This window comes from Atractosteus spatula, chromosome 28 (assembly GCF_055471065.1).
Source record: "Atractosteus spatula isolate fAtrSpa1 chromosome 28, fAtrSpa1.hap1, whole genome shotgun sequence".
NCBI lineage: Eukaryota > Metazoa > Chordata > Actinopteri > Semionotiformes > Lepisosteidae > Atractosteus > Atractosteus spatula.
Window position 1 is genome coordinate 7468160 of NC_142733.1, and position 21191 is coordinate 7489350.

The 21191-nt window shown below is 44.2% G+C and overlaps 2 protein-coding genes across 4 annotated transcripts; both read left to right on the forward strand.

Annotated features, from left to right (window-relative positions):
- The first annotated feature begins 82 nt into the window (after nucleotides 1-82).
- On the forward strand, nucleotides 83-7241 carry pex11g (peroxisomal biogenesis factor 11 gamma). Of its 3 annotated transcripts, XM_088907585.1 has the most exons (6): nucleotides 93-452; nucleotides 1249-1437; nucleotides 2959-3137; nucleotides 3337-3408; nucleotides 3809-4049; nucleotides 7134-7241. In XM_088907585.1, exons 1-5 carry the CDS (start codon nucleotides 390-392, stop codon nucleotides 4032-4034), a joined length of 729 nt encoding a protein of 242 aa, XP_088763711.1. In that variant the 5' UTR covers nucleotides 93-389; the 3' UTR covers nucleotides 4035-4049; nucleotides 7134-7241. The 3 variants fall into 3 exon arrangements, with proteins under 3 accessions (XP_088763709.1, XP_088763711.1, XP_088763712.1); XM_088907583.1 differs by lacking the exon at nucleotides 7134-7241 and having other exon boundaries at nucleotides 83-452; nucleotides 3809-4717; XM_088907586.1 differs by lacking the exons at nucleotides 3337-3408; nucleotides 7134-7241 and having other exon boundaries at nucleotides 96-452; nucleotides 3809-4717.
- On the forward strand, nucleotides 5785-16857 carry LOC148813927 (amyloid-beta A4 precursor protein-binding family A member 3). Its single transcript, XM_088907582.1, has 11 exons — nucleotides 5785-6070; nucleotides 7134-8318; nucleotides 8757-8787; nucleotides 9089-9234; nucleotides 10200-10286; nucleotides 11111-11290; nucleotides 11560-11739; nucleotides 12447-12659; nucleotides 14010-14129; nucleotides 14470-14610; nucleotides 16090-16857. Exons 2-11 carry the CDS (start codon nucleotides 7371-7373, stop codon nucleotides 16159-16161), a joined length of 2118 nt encoding a protein of 705 aa, XP_088763708.1. The 5' UTR covers nucleotides 5785-6070; nucleotides 7134-7370; the 3' UTR covers nucleotides 16162-16857.
- Nucleotides 16858-21191: the final 4334 nt, after the last annotated feature.

Genomic DNA, 21191 nt, shown 5'->3' on the forward strand with positions numbered 1-21191 from the left:
ACGCTTGCAAACTATTGGCACAGAATGCTGTCAGTCATTGCTTTTCTGGATATGATTGGTGCGTTCTCTTTTCGTTCCGCCCTACAAGGATCAAACACTTCCTGGTTGAGCTAATGTGGAGGTGTTGTGTAAAGTCCGATACATGTCCTGGCTCTTTGATTGCATTGATCGCTGTTGTTTTGTTCACGTTTTATTTGGTGTTTTGGTTTAAAAAGAAATTCATAACGACTAAATAAGAAGAGCGCGAAGCGCGTTCTTCCAGCTCTGTACCGGTATGTTGTCTATAAAGCGGAGTTGATATATATATTTTTTCATTTAGCATTTTAAAAAACTGACTGGGATAGAGTAATCTGTGTCAAGATTACTCAAGCACCGGACTCAAGGTAAACATGCAGTGCTCGCTGGAAAGCTTAGTACACGTTCTAGAGTCGTACAGAGGAAGAGACAAAGTGGTAAGTGTTATGTATTGTTTCAAAACAAAAGCCTAGGAGATTTATCAGTCTGCTAGCTGACAAGATAAACACTTTTACATGTGGCGCTCGCTTTCTCGCCGAGATTTAAAAAAAACACGTTGTCAGACCTATTACACAACATGAGTGTAACAATTTACAACTATTCGAATACGAAAAAAATCATTCCACTGTCTTAAATTTTGTTCAGTGAACTCGTTGTTTCATTGTTACTATCAATAATGCACCTTTCAAAAATGTCCCTTTTTGCACCATAGCTTCGATTCTGCCGGGTTGTTTTTACAGTAGATGACGTTCGAGGCCACAGTGTGTAACGATATTAACTAGTTAAGGTTTAACCGCAGGATGTTCTGTAACTAATCCCGTGTACCTTGAACTAATGTTGAAAGTGTCACTCCGGTTACTTTCGTTTAAGTAGAAAAATAATCTTGGATAAGGATAAGTAACATATACATATATAATTGTTGACAACAGAGTATTGAAACAAGATCGTGTCCTGTGTTACCCTTATACAATGCACTGCAGCTCATGCAACTGAAATGCTGCGATCAACAGGTTAAGGGGAAACTTAGTGTTTTCATTTTCCAGAGACATAACATCTGCGTCAGAATGTGTAGAGATTAGAAATGGCATATTATACCTTATAGTGCTTTTTTTATTTTAAATTCAACCGTTTAATTCTTTATGGTTGACATCAAACAGGTTTATACGGTGGCCCAGTTATCCACGCGCCTATTCAAGACGCCCCCAAAACAGGGCTGTTCTTGTGTTTGTCCAGGTCCGGACACTGTGTTATGGCTCCCAGCTGGTCGGGGGTGCCCTTGCCCAGAAGACGACAGGACAGTCCAGGCTGGGGAAGAGCCTGTTGCTGTTCTCAGCTCAGCTCAGCCGCTGCCGCACCGTGCTGAGGCTGTTCGATGATCTCTCCATGCTCTCCTACTCCAGGAGCTACGGACTCGGGACGCGGGTAATCGCCGAGCTCCCTTCTGACCTCCGGCGTTGCCCGCACATTAAGTCATTTTATTTACAATCTCAGCACAGACGTTGGGTTGGAGCTAGCACCCCCCACCCCCCGAACGAGCATTAAAAAAATTCAGTCTTATGTTTTGTTTTTTAGAGTGTTGGATAGGGCAGGGGTCAAAAAGGTTTTGACCTGCATTCGCTGAAAATGATGTGTGGTTTTCACTTACTTATTTACTCATGTTGGAAGAAACGTTCAGTGAATGATATGCCATCTCTTGTCTATACTGTTATTTTCTCTATGTAAAAGCACCCAGAGGAAACCCATGCGAATACAAAAAGAACTTACCACCTCTCGGCACATAGCACTCCAGGTCCAGAATTGAACCCAGGGCCCAGTGCTAACCATAGTGCCACTGTGCTGCCCTTTGTAAAATACATTGGTATTTGCATGCATTACCCAATATTTTCCAGTTTTACAAAGCAAAGTTCTCTACACTTTTTTCTCACATTGCAATAAGATCACCAGACATTGCACCTGGACTGAGTGCACATGCAGATTCGCCACCCTTGTCTTAAAATGCTTGGTTTAAATTTAAGGCTCTGGGAAGCTGTTTTGCACAGATAAGTCAGAGTAATGTGAAACGAAATACTCTTAAAGAGTAAGCACTTTCTTCTGCATCCCTGTCAGTACTCCCAATCTAGGCTTCAGCAAGACAAAAACAGCACATGTTTGCCATCAATCAGTCTCCAGGCCACCTCTTCTCCTCTATTTTTGCTCTGCTGCAATGTTGAACTGCAGATGGTGGATGTCGTTTTGCCTAGATGAAGACAGGCGCAGATCTTGCCAACAATGCTCAGCCTGGCAAGGACTGTCATTTAAAAGGAGTGTTTTTTGGAAACTAGACTGGATCCAGCTTGACGTTGGGTAAGGCAGAGAGGGCCCTTTAAACTACAAATTTGCAGAAACAGCAACAGACACCTTAAACGGAGCATGTGCAGTATGTTAACAAGCAGCAGAATACAGTTGGAAGCAAATGCAGTTGGTGTATAGCCTACACCAAGAAAATAAAAGTAACACAGGCTGATAAAAACACCATCAGCTAGGACTGAAAAGTTCTTCATAAAAAACTCTCCGTGCCTTAATAATGAACTGTTGGAAACAGCCCATCATGGGCGGTGCAGTGGCTCTGTGGCTATGGATCTGCACCTGTGGCTGGAAGGTTGCTGGTTCATATCCTGCGGCCGGCAGAGGAATCCTACTCCGTTGGGCCCCTGAGCAAGGCCCTTAACCCCAGCTGCTCCAGGGGCGCCGTATAAATGGCTGACCCTGCACTCTGACCTAAAGCTTCTCTCCCTGTCTGTACTGTATGTCTCATGGAGAGTAAGCTGGGGAATGTGAAAAGACAAATTCCTAATGCAAGAAATTGTATAGGGCTAATAAAGTGATCTGATCTTATCTTCTCATGTTGATTTCCAATGGAGTGGGTGGTTTGTCAGGGGGAAATAAGAACCTCTGTCCTCGTAGGAAGAGGACCCTGTGCTGCGGTGGATGTCTGTGCTCAGTAACGTGGCTGACCAGCTGTACTACCCCTGCGAGCACATCGCCTGGGCCGCTGACGCTGAGCTCATCTGCACCAAGTCTGACAAGTGGTGGACGCTGAGCACTGCCCTGTGGGGCATTTCCCTGCTGCTGGGAATCCTCCGGTAAGACTGGGAATCAGCCATGACTGCTCTGTGTGGTCGGAGGTTAAAGCATGAACATCTGGAATGCCAATTTTTGAACCTATTTAAAGTTTTCGTCTCATGGACTTTGCTAAACCTGTTTTTTTTTACCTTCGTGAGGGAGTTGGTGTGAATTTAGCACCCGGCATGCGCTTACAGAGAACGGCTTGATCTCTTGCAGGTCTCTGCGAGTCCTCTTGTTGCTTAAAAGGAAGATGAAGAAAAGTGAGAGGAGCAGACTGAGGGAGAGCAGGTGTGAATGGGATCTTGGAAATGGGAGCAGCAGGGGCGTATTCAGCTGTGGAAGATGTGCTTGAGCTTTGTAGTGTGCTCATGAGTGACAATGAATTGCCCTATGTCCACGATGCATCCTAAACCTTGCACTCCACGGTTATTCTTCTGGCTGCAGAAACGAGGAGTGGAAATCTCCCATTTTTGCACAGGGCTGTGGTGTACAGTACCACATCAGTGGGATCCTAACAGTTTTTTAAAGCCCTTACAGAAACACTTTTTCCTAGAACTGATATTTATATTAGAAAGTGTTCTAAGCAGTGAAGACACCTCAAAATGAAATATTTAACAAGCGGGCAATGACATGAAAGAATGCGGCACATACACTTGACTCCATTAACGCTAGCATCTCTGTTTCTCAGTGAGCCAGGTGTCCAGCGTGGCTCCGAGATCCAGCGTCAGTTACGGTCAGAAGTGCTCACTGTGATCAGCAGCATGGCAGATTTGACCAACGCCATCCACTGGATGCCACCAGGATTCCTGTGGGCTGGATGTTTCCCCGATTGGCTGGTGGGCCTCATGGGCACTACCTCTTCCTTGATTGGCTTTCATCAGATGTGGACTGGCGAAGGAGGAGCTGGCGTCTGAGCTGTGATTTCTCGTGTGCGTGAAGTAGAAAGGCTCAGCTTGCATTTCTCTCAAGGGATGGAAGGAGCTGAGAATGTGATCTTTTAAGGCTAAAGTTATATTAGCTATTGCATGGGTATATATTATCTTTTTCTGAAGGACCGTAAATGGCACCAGATTAATGGATTGTATCTCCTTTATTTTTTTGCTTTGTTGTAACTCTCAAGGAGTTATTACAGCCCTTCATCTCTAGAGGGTACTTGTGATTCATGGACTATGAATGATTTGACAGACCAGCCAAAACGACTCCTAACATATTACTGAAAGCTGTTTTATGTAATTTGAATTACTGTCAGGAAATGATTATTGCAAATAATACTGGCTTCAATTAACACAAGAGGACCAAAGATTACTGTAAGTCTGTTGAAGAACCGGTGTCTTAAAGATTGGTCTTAGTTGTGTCTCAGTCAACCTATTAAAATTTGAAACGGGAAGAAAAATTGCTTTAAAATAATTTGACAAATTATAATGTTAATCTGTAGATGTTAATGTTTTAATGACCGGTTGAATTATTATTTTTTTAATTGTAAGCCTTTACTAGACATCTGTTTTTTATAACTCAGACCTCATATTAGTCAACTGCCTTTCTTGACATTTTAAAAATGAGACACCCTAAAATAATAAAATGCACAGTAATTTAAGAGATTTCTGTTTTTGAAATGCTTTTTTTTTAAATAGTGCCATTTTAATCACAATATAGACTTTGACTATTGATAAGGAATTTGCATTGAGTTTGATTTCATCTGCAAATGTGCAGTACATTGGTATCTGAGTACTGATGACCAGTTCTCATCTGTAAACTCGGTATTGGTAGTCTAGAGCAAAGGTTCCCATCTTGGTCCTAGAGGCCCTACCTCCTGGATTTTTTCCCAGCTAAACTCTATAATGAAATTGAACCCTTCATTGACCCGGTAATAACAGGATTAATTTGAACAGTTTTCAGCTCTAAAACATGTTGGGTGTTGTGTTTTAACTGTTTTGTTGCATTTCATAAATATATTAAACTCTTAAAAGGTTTGAGCTGAAACAAACACTTGCCAAAAATTACACCCAAGTTAATAGTTCAATTAAATCTCCAATTAGGTCATTAGGCTCGTCTGGAAGGAAACCTAAAGAGAAACACTGGGATTTGTGAAAGCAGACACGATTTCCAAGTCACACGTAATTCTGGATGATCTCTGCTGAGGCTACTGTCATCGCTTTACCAAGTATCATTTAAAAAACCTAAACGCTATACCCGACTTAACAGTTTATGGCGCGTTTAATATATCATATATAATTAAAAACTGTCTCTGTTGAAATTCTACAGACCAGTAGTATTTAAACAGTAATTCTACATACTTTTTAATCGTAACGCTGTAATAGTCACTTAGTGCGAACATCTAATTTTTGTCGAGAATTAAGGTATCCTAATAGCCTATGTTAAACGTTGGTTAAAATGTGAAACTTCGAAGATCTTGTTAAAGGATATCTAAACTCTATTCGAAATAAAGTGTCGCATTACAATGCGAAGCGGCCATACAGTATATCTGTTATGTATTTATAATATAGTGGGGTAAGTACTGTATATGTGAAGTGTAAGTAATGGGTACAATTAAAAGTTGGATGATTTGGTATTAGATTGAGCATGCCTGGAGTCGTGCTGTCGCGCATGCGCGCGTGGTCTTGCGTGTCCAAAGAAGGCTTCAAATCCGAGTGGAATTTATCGATCATACACGTCATACACATAGCATAGTTTGCGGGATTTGTCATAATGTTTCACTTTGTTCTCAACACGTATCGACCTGTAACGTGAACTTGATGGTGTTGTAATATGTGGCAGCTGGCGTGTTAGTGGGGGATAATAACGCTTGTAATGCCATTTGAAAACATACAGTCGGCATTGAAACGCTTAGTTTATTACTAAACACGTCAACTTTTCATCTGTGGAGTTTAAAGTGCAAAGTGTACAGAGTGCAAGAAAGTTTGAATGTTCCGATTGTAAAGTCAAATAAGCGGTAAGATTTAACATTCCTCTGCTACGCGAGATATTGTAAAATCGTTTTCGCAACGTCTCTTAAGAGTGACAATAGAAAACCGAGGTATTCATTATGAATTATGTTTTTAATAACTGATCGCAAGCTGTCGAGTCTAGATGGGACGTTTCCACGTTTGGGGGGAAAATCAAATCTATTTTTTGTGTGCTGAGTTATATGCAGCTTGTCGTTTTTGTTTTTATTTAACGGATGTCTTAAGTTTCCTCTCATGCAAACTACAAGTCTGCGGATTTCAAAATTGTTTTTCACTTAAGCGTTGACAGCGTGTTTTTAGACAGGAGTATTAACTCACTATTTAGAAATCATATTGTCTTGTGCACTGTTGTGTCCATTTGTTTGGCGTAACTGGACATTTAGTATATAACGGAGTGCTGTACTGCCCAATTATACCACCGTATAATTACAGTTTCTTGAAAGATAATTCTTGTAGGTGCTTATTTTGATTTAATCAAGATTGTCTTAACGGATGCTCTTTTTTTAATGTGTACTCCAGGTTGGGTATTTTTATTTTACTCATTTAAAATTATGCTGATATTTGACCTTGAATAGGATAAACCCAGTTTTGAATTTGGAAACAGGGAACTACCTGTATTTGGAAATAATCTGTATTTGCTGTGACTAAAAAAAAAAACACTAACATGCAAATCCTTAAAAGTGCTTTTTAATCTTAAATAGATGTGAGTACTCACAGCACCCTGGTTTCTAAAGGAGACCAAGTTACTTAACTTTATTACGCTGTCACTTTAGGATGAAACATAAATATTCACAAATCCCAGGACCTCTATAATACACAGCAGGTGTAATGATCATGTTAACCAGAGATTGGTCAATGTAGGCTCACCACACAGGACACGTGTTACCTGTCAGAGGTCCTTATGATGGCATGTAAGAGGACAAGCTGCAATTTAATTAACCCTCATGAAGTAAAGTTTCTGCTGCGGATAAATCATTTAATTAGTTCTAATTTTAAGTGACCATCATTCCCGTCGACGTAACAGTTTTGCATGTTGCTGTTTTTTTCCAGGCTTCCTCATGTCAATATTCGGTGGGACAAATTAGTCGCTGGACAAGTCAGGTGCTGGTTCCACACATCTCTGATGTCTGGATGAAGCAGAGTGTTGATTGTTCTGACACAGGCTGCTGCCCAAGGCGCGAATCCCTCGCCTGTTTTTCGAAAGGAGGGGCTTTCAGCTGGTGCCGCGCCAGCCCCTCGCTCAGGCACGGTGGGAGAGTGTGAAGGTAGACCCCCCCTCCCTCCTCCATGGCCGATTTGGATGAGCCCTTCTTGAGAGCCGAGGGGGAGGGCACCAGCCGGTCCCTGGAATGGCAAGCGATTGGGGAGACGGTGTTGACCCAGGAGGAAGTGTCTCTGCTCCCAAGCGAACGTGCAAGCCCCCTGCTAGACGACCTGGACTCCTTCAGCTTGATCGAGCCCCCCCCGCTGGACTGGCGCTCGGACTCCTCCAGCGAGGGCTGTGCCGTGGCGGATGCGGACGCGGACGAGGGCAGCTCACCGCCGCCCGATGTGGACGCCGCTCAGGAGGCCCTGGGTGAGCTGGGGCTGCCTCCCAGCCCTCGCTGCTGTGCTTCAGAGCTGAGCTGCACAGCAGACTGCCAAGCCGGGCCCATTGGGAGTGAACAGCTGGTGGAGGAGGAGGAGGAGGAAGGTGGAAGTGGGGAGTGCCGGCAGGAAGATGAAGACCACACTCGGATCCAGGTGCTACTTGCCCGGCTTCAGACATTAGACACGGAGGCGTCTTTCCCAGAGTCGACTGGAATTTGCGCTGACCTCCCACACCCTCTCGTCAGCTCTCCAGAGCCCAGGGAAACAGTGGGCGATGCCATCCCGCCCGGCTCACTGAATCCGGGCTTGGGGGCGACTTGGAATGAGAGGGGCGCGGGCCTGCTGTTCTCCGAGGTGAACCAGAGAGACCTGCTGAGCCTCCTCGATTGCGAGGGGGAGGAGGGGCCGGTGGCGAGGACAGACGATGCGGAGTGCACGCCCGGGGGCACAGACAGGGACTCCGAGGTCTTGGTCACATACAGCGAGGAGAAAGGAGAGTGCCTCTGGGACCACTTAGGCCACAGGCCAGAAGCGAGCAGGGAAGACGCCCTCTCCCCTCTGGACGAGGTCCCAGAGCCCGTGTGGCTGAAGACGCCTGGCAGGGCCCCTCCGGAGGAAGAGCTGACGCCCTCTGACAGCAGTGATGTAAGGAGCGTCCCCTGATCTTGCCCACTTCATTTCAGCTAAACCTCTGCATGCTGTAGACAACCAGATTAGATCGACAGGTTCGGAAACGACTTCAAAATACCCATCCCTTGAGTTATGCCTGAATGCCTTTTCAGTCCATTTAGACCCACTTAAACCAAGCTATTTTTTTTGCTTCTTGTCCATTTTATATTTCCAACCTTATCTTGGTAGCTTGTGCCATCTAAACTCTAACAGAGTTGTTTTGGTATCTATATGTAGTTTCACGTGTGGCTAGACGTCAGTCAACAGGTTTTGTAACAGACTAAATCAGCTTTGCATTCTTGTTTCCTTTTGACTTATTTCTATTCTCAAAAGCCTTTAAGTTGGAAAAATTGACCGAATGTATTTCAGTTTTTTTTTCTAACACTGCATTCTCTCCAACTTGTTTTGTTTCAGAATAGCCAGAGCTATCCAGCCTATAAAGATGGTAAGCCAGGGAGTCTTTAACTCGTGCAGTTGGTTACCTTTACTTTTCTTCTCCAGATCCCTTATGGAGAGAGGGTAACTGGTAACATGTTTCAGTGGCTGTGATCTTTATCTCTGAAATCACAAGCGTTTATGCACATCAATGATTTGCTCAATAAGAGCCCATGTCTGTATTTTTATTTATGTTTTCTAATATGGTTGGCTTTTTTGTCAGTTTGTTTGTGCCTTTATATTGTTCATCTGTTGTCATATGTGTACACCTGCTTTCCCAAGCGTATGAATGTCTGTCTCTGTGTGAGCAGTGCCTGGCCCTTGTGACCCGGAGGACCTCCTGGATGGGGTGATTTTTGGGGCGAAGTATCTGGGCTCCACCCAGATGATGTCAGATAAGAACCCCTCTACCAGTGCGCGCATGACACAGGCGCAGGAGGCTGTGGACAGAATCAAGGTCAGTTCCAGCCATACCCAGCACAGCCTGGGCACCAGCTTAACTCTACCAGCCCTGTACTTCGGCAGTGGTCTAGTAACAGACTTCTGTTCCATTTCATGGAGCAGCCAGCCTTTTTGCAAATGAAGGCATCCTCAAGATTTTAAACAAAAAGGAGCTATTTATACAGAAGTGCCTTGATGAAGTGTCGAACATGCCAACAGGACGTTCAGGTTGCAGAACTGCAAGGACTCCTCATTCACATCATGAGTCTTTGCCCTTAACTAAAAAAAAAAACGTTTTGAGAGATGCACCCTGGCCTGGCCTCCCAATCAACACAGGACTGCAGCCGCTTTCAGACAAATAAATAGGGTTTTTCTATAGATAAAAACCAGTTATCATGGCAAGAAAAACAGTAATAGCAGCTTTTTTGAGACTCTAGACCCAGCTCTCAACAGACCAGTTCTCATCCTACATCATGTTTAACTACAGTATAAACTTCTTAGCTAAACTCCCACAGTCCTCATTTTTGAAGCCCTAAACCCCTTCTTTTGCTCCTGCACCACCCCAAGCTCCCAGCCTGTCCCCTATCTGTAACACTGACAAGTCGACTAACAGAGCAGATACCCATCCTGCAGGAACTCTCCTTCCACCTGCATCATTTGGGTCTCAAACTGCAATACCAAACTTCCATTACAAAATCTTTTCCCTTCCTTAGCCACTGCTGTTCCAGATGACTCTGGATCTTCATTATTTACTTAGAATTGTTACTGATTTCATTCCCTATTACTACAAGTATTTACAAACCGTTAACATTGTTCTCTATCCTTCATTGGCAATGTGGCATGATCAAAACATAATTCCTGAACTAATTATGGTTCTTTTGAGCATGTGTTTTGAGGATTTTAAGGTAATTAAATCTTCCTAGTGGAGATTCTGAATGTGCTGGTAATGCACAAAACTGATTTGTACTCTGTAAATTGCAGGCTCCGGAGGGAGAGTCCCAGCCCATGACGGAGGTTGATCTCTTCATCTCCACCCAGAGGATCAAAGTGCTGAGCGCAGGCAACCAGGTGTGTGGTCTGTTGTTGAAAACCCCTGAATTCCTTCACTGACGCATTCAGGCACATTTCTGCCTCTGCTTCCCTGTTTGTGGGACATTGCTTACAAAAGTGCTGGGTTGTAACATTGGGATCCTACGGGTTGCTTGGCTCCCTGCTAAGAGATACTCATAGACATGTGGACCAGGAGAGGCACAAGGAGGCAGCAGTGAACAAAGAGCAAAGCTACCAGGAGAAGCCCCACAGAAATCAGGAAGACATCCCTCATTTTCCAAAAGAAAAAGTGAAGTACAAACCAGAGAGTACAAGTGGAAAGTATGTGGAGGTATATTTAAAACCAAGAATAGGAGGCCCTTCTATACCGAGAAGGCTGTGTTGTCGAAGCCCAAGCTTTGGCTTCCTTCAGGAAACAGCTGGATGAGACACTTAGACCATTTAACTACTAACTACAAGAATGGATGGGCTGAATGGCCTCCTGTTTGTTTGTGTCTAATTATGTTCTTATGACGAGAAGACCCACCACCACCACCACCACCATTCCCAAATCTCAAATATATTTACAGAACCCCCAGCCCCCAGTGAAAAGCTGTCTGTCCCAGCCCAAGTTGATGTATGCTGGCGTCACTGCTGCTGAGAGCTGAGCAACCACTGCAACACCATTCCCAGCGCTTTGATTCCTGTAGTTGGTTTCACAAGCACTGGCGCAATGAGAGGCAGAGACATGCTAATTCAAATACTAGCACTGACGATCCTCTTTGGGTTTTAATCGATTGCTCCAGGAGATGGCTGTTTATGTAAATGCCATCTCTTATCTTTCTGTCCACCCATCTCCACAGGAAGCCATGATGGATCACTCTCTGCAGCTGATCTCCTACATTGCTGATATTGGCAACATCGTGGTCCTGATGGCCCGCAGGAAGTCGGCTCCCCGCCGTGAGACCGGAGAGGGGGCGGGGAGTAGTTCAGGCCACAAAAAGAAGTGCTGCATGATCTGCCATGTCTTCTGCTCTGAGGATGTGAGTCTGGCCAGGCTGCTTCTCGTGGACTTCATCAACTTGTGAAAATTCTTCTCCACTTTGCAGGGTGTAGAACATTTCATTCCAGTTGGATGGGACCATTCTTTTTTAACTAGAGTCCATTTTAAATCTTTTTGTGTTCTTGAACATGCCACTGAAGGAAGGTCATCTCAGACAGAACAGATCTAGATGTGGTGTAACAATTCCCAAGTGTTAAAGCCCAGTCTTTTCAACAGCCTTCTCTTGGGTCTCTCTGACTCCACTCACAGGCTCACCTGATTGCTCAAGCGATTGGACAGGCGTTTGGTGTGGCCTACCAGCAGTTCCTGCAAGCCAATGGCATCAAGCCCAGTGAGCTGCGGCCCAGCGAGTACAGCGACTACCTGGGCACCCAGGAGCTCTACAACGGGGACCTGGTGCACTTCTCCCGCTCCGAGAACATCCGGGAGGTCAGAGAGTACCTGGCCCTTCATGCACACTACCCTGCACACTGCAGCTCCGTCACGGTTCCGTCCCAGAGCAGGTCTCCAGCTCAGTCACTTTCCCATAGTGGTCAGGTGTTGAAGTACACGATCTTCATCCCTGATCTGCCCCTGCAAATCTGTCAATCGAACAACCACAGGTTGTTAATTAAATTAACAGTTTATTAATTAAATCAAAATGGAGTATAAGAAACAGTTTTTAACCTGTACCTATACACTTTAACCATTCAGGTGTTTATGATTCTTTCTGCAAATGGAGCGGTGGCACTGTGGCTCAGGATCTGCACCTGTGACTGGAAGGTTACCGGTTCAAATCCCCCGGCCGGCAGAGGAATCCTACTCCGTTGGGCCCCTGAGCAAGGCCCTTCACCCCACTGCTCCAGGGGTGCTGTATAAATGGCTGACCCTGTGCTCTGACCCCAGGCTTCTCTCCCTGTCTGTGTGTCTCATGGAGAGCAAGCTGGGGTATGTGAAAAGACAAATTCCTAATGCAAAAAATTGTATATGGCTAATAAAGTGATCTTATCTCTGATCTTACATGTGTATGATAGTGATTGGATTTGGTATTGAGTTGCTAGCTACTAACATCAGTGCTTGTGTAGTCGGCTTCAGTTGAGGGGTTTGAAGGCGTCTGTATCTGTTGATCCTGAACGGCTGCCTCTTGCCTCCCCCAGGTGGTGATCACAAAGGAACGCGGGGAGATCTTGGGGCTGGCGGTGGTCGAGTCGGGCTGGGGTTCCATCCTGCCCACGGCGGTGGTGGCCAACCTCCTGCACGGGGGGGCGGCGGAGCGCAGTGGGGAGCTCAGCATCGGGGACAGGATCATGTCCGTCAATGGCACCAGCCTGGTGGGCCTGCCCACTGCCACCTGTCACAGTATCATTCGGGTGAGCCGGGGGGGGGGGGGGTGCTCACTCAGATCGAAAACTGTTTTCTTACTCAGACCGAAAAGGGAAAAGATCTTGTGAAGAGGGTAAAAAACAGAAGCATTTCTGTATTGTATACTTAGACCCCCATGGCCTCATGTTGATTTGAAAGAGGAAAACCTCATTCTGAGTGAATAAGCAAGAGTGGGTTCTTAAAAGTGCAGAGGGCTTTATAACGTGATTATGTTCAATCTGTTTATTACATTTTAGAGCAGACAACATAATATTACAATATATCACCTGAGTTTTGTGGGTGTGTTCGAGTTAATTTGCCATTGCATGTCCCAGGGCTACAGTACCAGTCCAACATGCAGCTCTGTTCATCGTGCCAGCTCAGCTTCTGCCACTCCACCCTTGATCTGCAGTGCAGTTTCCCTCGTTACCACCAAAACCGCTGATCTAGATCTCACTGCTGCTGTATAATTAGTCTTTGCTGTTGCAGCACGTTTGTTAATGCTGCTGCTGTTGTTTTTTAATTTTCACTAAACCTCCCCGTGCATGGAACAGTCTAGGTCACTTTTAAGAACTGTTTGATCGAGCAAGTGGCTCAACTCACAAAGGCTCCTGTCTGAGAGCAGGTTGGGGTCTATGATCTGAGTGCTGCGGGTTCGAGCCTGGATCAAGTCACTTGTGTGTCCTTAGCGGGAGCCCACAGCTGGCTGTGAGTAAAGTGGGAATAGCTGGCCAGCTCTCTTGGCTCAGGGCAGACTGTGGTGCTGTCGGTGAGGGTTGCAATAAAAATGGTAAGAGACGAGTGTCTCAAAGTGACTCAAAGGGTCTTTGGAGTCTGCCTGGCCCTTTTCATTCTCCACTGTGTGTGGGCGTAGGGCATCCTGAAAAACATCCAACTGGCAGTTGTAACTCTGGTGAGTGTGTAACAAGAAAAGAATCGACTATTCTGAATTTAGGAAGAAAGAAATAGTGTCCAGATGCATATCATAATTCTTAAGGCTAAAATTAATGGTTAAAGTAATACAAAAAGAAACCCCACACTGTGCTGACCATTTTGAAACGGATCACCTATTCTGCAAAGAGGAAATGCACCCCATTATATTAAATTGGTAACATTTAATAAAGTCAGGAGCACCTATTAAATCTGAGATATACAAACACATCCTCCTGGTTTGCAGAAGTCCTGAATTAGAAAACTACAGCTTATTTTTGATATTGGGAAATACAGTTGAAGAGGGTGATGTAGAGATTATTTTAATACGTGTTGGACAGCTTCCTAAGATCCATGTGTTTGAGAGGTCATCACTGGTTACTGGAGAAAATATTTAGTCGAGATCATTTTTGTTTCGCTCATTTAAGGATCTGAAGAACCAGGTGGAGGTGAAGCTCAGCATCGTCCACTGTCCCCCCGTCACCATGGCGATCATCAAGCGCCCAGATCCCAAGTATCAGCTGGGTTTCAGTGTGGAGGATGGGATTGTAAGATCTTCCTGTGGTTTTTGTTACAGCTTTGCGACACTTGTCTGTCTGTGACTCTCAGAGGTTCTTGGGTATTGCTAACTGAAAACCATCTGGAAAATGCCAGATCATCAGTGGAACACATGATTTCAAAGGCTAATATTGTAATCTGTTAACTTGGTCCTACTATTATATTTTCAGCCTTTCGTGGATCTTCAGTTAGAATTCTTGTAAAACGTACCTTGAGCCAATTGGATAGCCAATGTATCGTGCACCTCAGGAAATGATCAAAATAAGTGAGAAGTAAGATTTCCCCCTCATTCATCCACCCCCTCCTTTCCTCCCTCTCTGTGCTGTGCAGATTTGCAGTCTCATGCGGGGAGGCATCGCGGAGCGGGGGGGCATTCGGGTGGGCCACCGCATCATCGAGATCAACGGGCAGAGCGTGGTGGCCACGCCACACGAGAAGATCATCCACATCCTGGCGCACGCAGTCGGGGAGGTGAGCGTGGCCAGTAGCGAGACTGGGGTTCTCCGCAGACCCAGAGGTGCACACGTTATGGTGTGTCAGTCCTGCTCCACAGGGGAAATAGAGGCATGTGTGCATAAGTGATGCCTTATGATGTGCATAAGGCTCCCCTAAGAGCTGTATGTGCACTTGAGAGCCTTCTAGTCCCGGAAACTACACCTTCCCTGTCACAAAAGGCGACGCAGTTACTGCTGCTGCACAAATAGGTTTTAATGGTGCCGACAGTGGTTGTCAAAGCCAAATCAAGATTGGTTGCTAGTGTAAACCCCTGTATGAAGTGAGAAACATCCAGTGGTGTTTTGCCCACAATTAAATTTAAATGCACATTAGTAATCTTGGCAGCACCTGCACTGATAACAGGGTAGCGTGTTGCCCGTGTGAAAACACTGTCATTTGCTTTTGTTCAGGTTGCATGGGTGTAACAGACCCCATTTCCATGTAATTGTTAAGCAGAAAACTTTCACTCTCCAGCTGTTACAGCAGTTTTCCACGTTGGCATGTCTCCTGGGAGTCTTTCTTTAAGCTGACAATTACCTAGATAACTTTAAGAAATCTGCATACGCAATTTAGAGTGTGCACATCAAAATTTAAATTCCCCCTGATAAAGCATCACATTTACCACTAGGTGTCCCATTTTCTGTCGCCATATTCCAGATCTACTGTAGTTCTTTGCCAAATAAGTGCTGAAATCAAGTCTGGAAACTGTGTAAAAACAAGAGTTTAATATTAGACTTTGGGAAAAGACAAGAAACAGATGCTTTTCTTCCACATACTTGGTAATTACTGAGGTCGATTGAGGACAGTTTGGACTTTGATTTAATAATATGTGATGAAATAGACTTTGCAATGTGTTTGTTGTTGTAACCTTTGTAATCACAAACTATGAACAGATTTCATTTTGGTAAAATTATTAAAGTATTAAAGTTTAAAAAGTAATTTAAATTCAAATTGCATGGCGTTAGTGTCTCATCCTGAGTTGTTTGTGCTCTGAAATGCCCCCACAGTCGTCCATATAACAGCGAATTATCCCTGTGTTTAGATATGGTTTACCTTTGTTAAAATAAATGAAAAAAATGAATGTTATGAATTCTCATCTGGTTGTCTTTTTTGACCACAGCAAAAAGATGCTGGCACTGAATAGATAGTCCTTGGTTTCCCATTGGACCCAGGCCTTTCCTGAGATCCTGTAACTGGAGCCTTGTTGCTTCAGGAGATTCTTTGGACAGTACATGGAGAGAAATACCACTAAGGGGGGGTGGGGGCGCTATTATCCACATCACATTGACATATTTAAATTGAATAATTTCTTCATAAAAAACTATGAACTAATGTATCCTATTTACAAAGCACCTTCTCTTATGAGAACTGTTCTGAGAGTTTTTGACAGTCCTGTGCAATCATACTCCATGGCCAGTCTTTAATTCTGCCTTTCTTAAATGTGTGTCCTTCCAGATTCACCTGAAGACCATGCCCGCTTCAACCTACCGCCTGCTTACAGGACAGGAGCAGCCCATCTTCCTCTGAGGAGGAGGAGGAGGAGAGACGGACAAGCACTGCCAAACTGGCGAGCTGAGAAGAATGGCCAGGGTGGGATTTTACATATGGGCTCCCCGCCTCCTGTAACTCCTCATGTGCTTCTGTGGCAGAAGAGCTATTTCAGCTACAGTTGCCTTTAGGGTCATTGCTGTGTGTCAATCAGGACGGTCCCCCTTCAATCTTGATTTTTGGATGCAAAGAGCTCTGCTCTGTGCTTTTCAGGGGTGATCACTTTTCCAGATTTTATCTGGGCTTCTCTGTAGCCGTCGAGCAAGAAAGTACACCATGAGTACCCGCAATGAGATTCTCCACCAAGCTTTCATGCCAGCGTGCCTCAGTAAGTCAGCTAGTATTGTCTCGTGTTCGTTTTCTCTTCTGTAGGCTTCATCCACATTTTTACCAAGCCACAAGGAATATATAACAAATTACCTCTGCCGTGTGGATTAAAGCTAGCATTAACTGGGTGTTTTACTGGTTGTGCTCATCTCTAGGTCTGTGCACCCCAGCATCTATGCAGTTGCATGCAGAATTTTAAAAGTCCATGCTACATATTGTTAAAATTCAGGAAGTGCCTTGACCTTCACATGGAGTAGAATTGAATTGGATAGGTCTGTCTTAACAATATAAGTGTATTTTTGATAAAACTGTCATGGATGTTTATTAAATAAACTCATTTAAAAAGTTTTTTCCCCCCAGGGTATTTTGATTGCTTCTGGTTTCTTCAAAATCTAGTCTTGTTCAATGGAACCTTGCTTTAACAGGCTGATATAAAGGTGACAAGTAGTCTGAAGGCTTGTATCCACCTTCCTTGACACCCCACATTTGCATTTCTGCTCTTTAGGTTTTTTTATTTTCCCAGTTTAAGATGAATGAGATTCCATTTTACCGCTGTTCCTTCAGTGCAGCAAAACAGGGTGGACTGCAGGAATATGGCAGCAGTACATTATAAGCCTTGCCTCACTTTCAGGCTTTGGGGTGTTAAGTCTGGTTCTTTCTGCAATTACTTCCTTTCACATCAGTCTGCTGTTGTTCTGCAAAAACCTGTCGCACTGCTTTTTTAAAATTGGATTCACAATCATAGCTGATGTCGCCCTCTTGGAACGGCAATTGAAGTGTAAGGACAGAAAAGCATTTGGAAAAATATTGGAAATATTTCCTACAAACTACAAAATAAAATGCGGATGTCTTCTACTTCAGATCATTATCTCTGTTCGCGGTGGGGGTTGTAAATGTATTGTTCACTTCTGAAAGTCTAAATTCACACCCATTGTAAAGAAACACGATCCCCCATTCTGCCATCTGTGCTTCAGTATGTTCCTGATGCCCGCTCGGGTTGATCTCTCGTAACTTGATATTGGGTTGTGCTTCACTGGTAGAAGCTGTTCTCCAAACGACCCAGATGTCAGAACAAGTGTTGACAAATTGAATCTCTTTTCTTCATTTCCTGTTTGGATTAAAGCCATTTTTAATAGGGATACGCGATTTCCTGCCTTTGATTTCTTTGATTTTCAGAAAACGAATCAAATTCGAAAATGTAATCAGTTGTGGACATGTTGTCCTTTCTGTGACATAAGAGGAAATTGTCAACAGTTGAGTTATTCTCCACACCCCAAATACTTTTCCTGGGGTTAAAGCGGCCCATGTCACTACCCTAGCTGGTCCTTTGGCTGTTACAATTTACTGTATGCCCTGTAGAATTGTAGGGCATGGCAGCTGCCAACTTCATCATCACCTCATGCCTGAGGAATGTGGGTAGACAGACACACAGTTTACAAAGCCTGATCTCCAGGGAAACCACAGAAGGTGGGATCATACAGAGCAAACACCTGAATGCTGTTCAATGTGCTCCTGCTAAAAGGATTTGTTTATGCCTTAAGAAGAACTGCCTTTCTGTCTTGATTGCTGCAGGCCTGGATGTAAGCCTAGATCTTAAAGCAATATGGCAAGTTTATTTTCTCTCTACAATTAAATTATTGAAGGGCCCTTATTATTTCTGTTGTGTATTCCTTCAAATTAATCAGACTTGGCATTGGTAAATTGAATTAGTCCTGTTGTTTGTGACATTCTATAAGATCTCTAATCTGAGGGCTATTTTTCTTTTCTATCTAATATGAATAACCCTTTTTGCCAAGAATTCTAGGTATTCACCTCTCTTAAATTATTTGAGATGTTTGTTCAAACGCATTTTTCAACTAACTAGATTTTTAGTTTAGCCTAGTAAAGGATATCCATCCAGTTTCAAACCACTCCGCCGGGGCCTATCCCAGCAAGCAACAGGCGGGGTACAAGGTGGATGGGATGCCAGTCTATCACAGGGCCCACACAGACACAAACACTCACACCCACTCAAACCAGTGCCGATTTTTCCAAGAAGCCAATTAACCTACCAGTATGTGTTTGGGCTGTGGGAGGAAACTCACACCAGCACACAGAGACCGTACAGACTCCACACAGACAGCACCCCAGGTCTGAAATTTAACCCAAGGCCCTAGTGCTGCGAGACAGCAATACTAACCACTTCCTCACCATGTAATAAAAATACTTAATGTTCCCTGAAATTTCTCCTTTTTTTGAAGATTAATAGAATACCTTCCTTCCAGCGTTCTATTTTGCAACTGCATATTTGAAGTTCAAGAAAGATGTAACTTCTAGAACTTCCACTTTCATAAAGAAAGGAACAAACACTTCAGAGCAGAGACCTTGGCAATTTTTTTAAATGCAGAACAGTAATCTCTGTACTTCCTGACCTTGCTCTTAAAGGTTTATCAGTGGTGCCCTGATATTACTGGAGGCCTCTGATTTCTTATCTGATTTCCATGTCTGGGCCGTGACTTCTTGTGTCCATACTTTACAATAAGTGTGTAAGCAAATCAGATCTCTTCATCCAGTGGGAGGAGAGAAGCAGTTACATTCTGGACGTCCACATTCCACTGCTTCTGTTTCTTTTGGGCAATTTACCTTATTTATGTGCCAAACTGCAAGAGCATGAGCTACTGAGATCCCAGGTGAAGTAAGTCATCAACTTGCTCTTCCATACTGCTGCTCCTGCTTCTTTTAAAAAATGCTCCCAGGAAAGACTTCGCACACGGCTACCAGAACCGGTTTTGAATTTCCATTCGGCCTTTTTCTTTTTGCCTTCTCCCGTATGAAAACAAGAAGGCCAACAGCCGAAACAGACGCAGCCTTGATCGTAAACACGTCACCAGACTCTTGGATCCAGGATTTCAGTCTTGCTTTTAAGGGGGCCTTCACCTGGTAAGGAAGAAAGCGACAGCCCATTTCCAGCTCCTGTTTGATTGTTTCAGGGGACGGGGCGGGGGAGGCCCCTGTGAGCCCTCTCGCTGAAAGCAGCAGTCAAGCAGTGCGAGCGGTAGATCTCGTTTCCTGTAAACATCAACTAATTGGTGGCTGGTGGTGCTTGTTCCAGATATATAAACCCGACTCTTCCCCCCCCCCCCTTGTCTTCCCTCTTCCCCGGCCACAGGAATGTGTGCTTCAGGCCACGAGAGCCCTGCTGAGCCAGATAAAACAGCAGCAAAGAAGCTAGGAACCTCTTTTTTGCTTTTGCTAAAAAGGAGTGAAGTGGCCCAGGCAGTAGCAGAACAACAGTCCAAAAAGAAAATCAAGGTGCAGATGCAATTTGCAGGTTTCCCCAGGGGCTATCTTTAAGACCTGCTCTTGTTTCTTTTGTTTCTTTTTAATCAAAGAGCATCTTTTGTTGTATCCAAGGGCATGCGAAAGACATCCCAACATTGCAGTGGGAAGAGGAAAGTCGGGGCTATCCAAGACAGCACTTTTCTGTGAATGACGAGCACTGCTTCACTTAGCAATGCACACGCGGCCTGTAATGACTTGCAGACACACAAACTGCAGGGCGAAATCAGACGTCCTACTCACCGTCTGCTCCTGCTGGCTGCCAAAACAACAATTCACGTGAGACTAAACAGCCCCATTTCTTGTTGCATCCTTGCCCATTTACAATAGTAAGGGTGGTGCATCTGTGTTTTTCTGTGATGTCACTTCAGCAGAGGCCTGGACATGTCCATTGGCCAAGCACTTCCACCACCAGTCTATGACATAGAATTCAGAATTGTTCAATACTGAGCTGGGGCTAGACAGGTACAAAAACTTACAGGAGAACGTTTGCAAATGAGAGGGAGCCATTCAGCACAGCTTGCTTGTTTGGTTGCTAGCAGCAAAGTGATGGAGGATCTCATCCGGCAGTTTCTTGTTAGGAGCTAAGCTATGGCTTGTTCCAGCCTCCCACAACCTTTTGTGTAAGGGCGTGCCTCTTGTTTTCCAGTTAAATGCACATCCATTTAAAAAAGCTGTTTACATATGCATTCAATCTCATCAAGTTATGGTGTAACCCCAGCGTCCTGGCCAAATTTCCCTTACCAAACTCAGATAGCGCTACAGCAGCAACATGTTGGGACCGAAGTGTACGCGATTCTTCGCTGGCCTGTTGTTTGATCATAGATGGGTGACTGGGGAACATGCAGTGAACTAAAACATTAAAGAGACAAAAACACATCAAGATAATGTTACTCCAAGCACTTCACGGAATGTGGATGTAAGTAATGACTCACTTCGGTCACGCGTTGTTAAAGTTGGGCTATATGTAGCCAGAATAACGTTTTAGAGGCTACATAATATTCACAACCCTTTATCCCTATTCCAAAACATACACAAGTGTTCGTAGCATTTGGCAAGTTGCACTTTACAATATTTTTAGGTTTAGGGAGCTATGGTTAGGATTGGGGCTGGAGTAAAGGGTTCGATGTGGAGCGGGGTTACGGGTGCTAAGAAATTGTATACACCTCTGTTATGTCTTTTGGAAGGATAGTCATAAACAGTTATTAATGTTGATATAAAACTGTATGTAAATGCTTAGAATGTATAATACTGTATTATACGAGCAACATAAAGCCTCATTCAAAAAGTATTACCCTTACTTATTATCTGACAGTACAAGTTTTCTTAATTTTGTTTGACACCTCATTAATGTTTTAATCGAC

What these genes read in the sequence shown, in the direction of transcription:
- LOC148813927 (XM_088907582.1), top strand. Translation starts at nt 7,371, where the DNA reads ATGGCCGATTTGGATGAGCCCTTCTTGAGAGCCGAGGGGGAGGGCACC. An exon ending in CCTGTCACAGTATCATTCGG is followed by an intron (nt 12,660 to 14,009) that starts GTGAGCCGGGGG and finishes CGCTCATTTAAG; the next exon opens with GATCTGAAGAACCAGGTGGA. An exon ending in TGGCGCACGCAGTCGGGGAG is followed by an intron (nt 14,611 to 16,089) that starts GTGAGCGTGGCC and finishes GTGTCCTTCCAG; the next exon opens with ATTCACCTGAAGACCATGCC.
- pex11g (XM_088907583.1), top strand. Translation starts at nt 390, where the DNA reads ATGCAGTGCTCGCTGGAAAGCTTAGTACACGTTCTAGAGTCGTACAGA. An exon ending in GCTACGGACTCGGGACGCGG is followed by an intron (nt 1,438 to 2,958) that starts GTAATCGCCGAG and finishes CTGTCCTCGTAG; the next exon opens with GAAGAGGACCCTGTGCTGCG. An exon ending in CTGCTGCTGGGAATCCTCCG is followed by an intron (nt 3,138 to 3,336) that starts GTAAGACTGGGA and finishes GATCTCTTGCAG; the next exon opens with GTCTCTGCGAGTCCTCTTGT.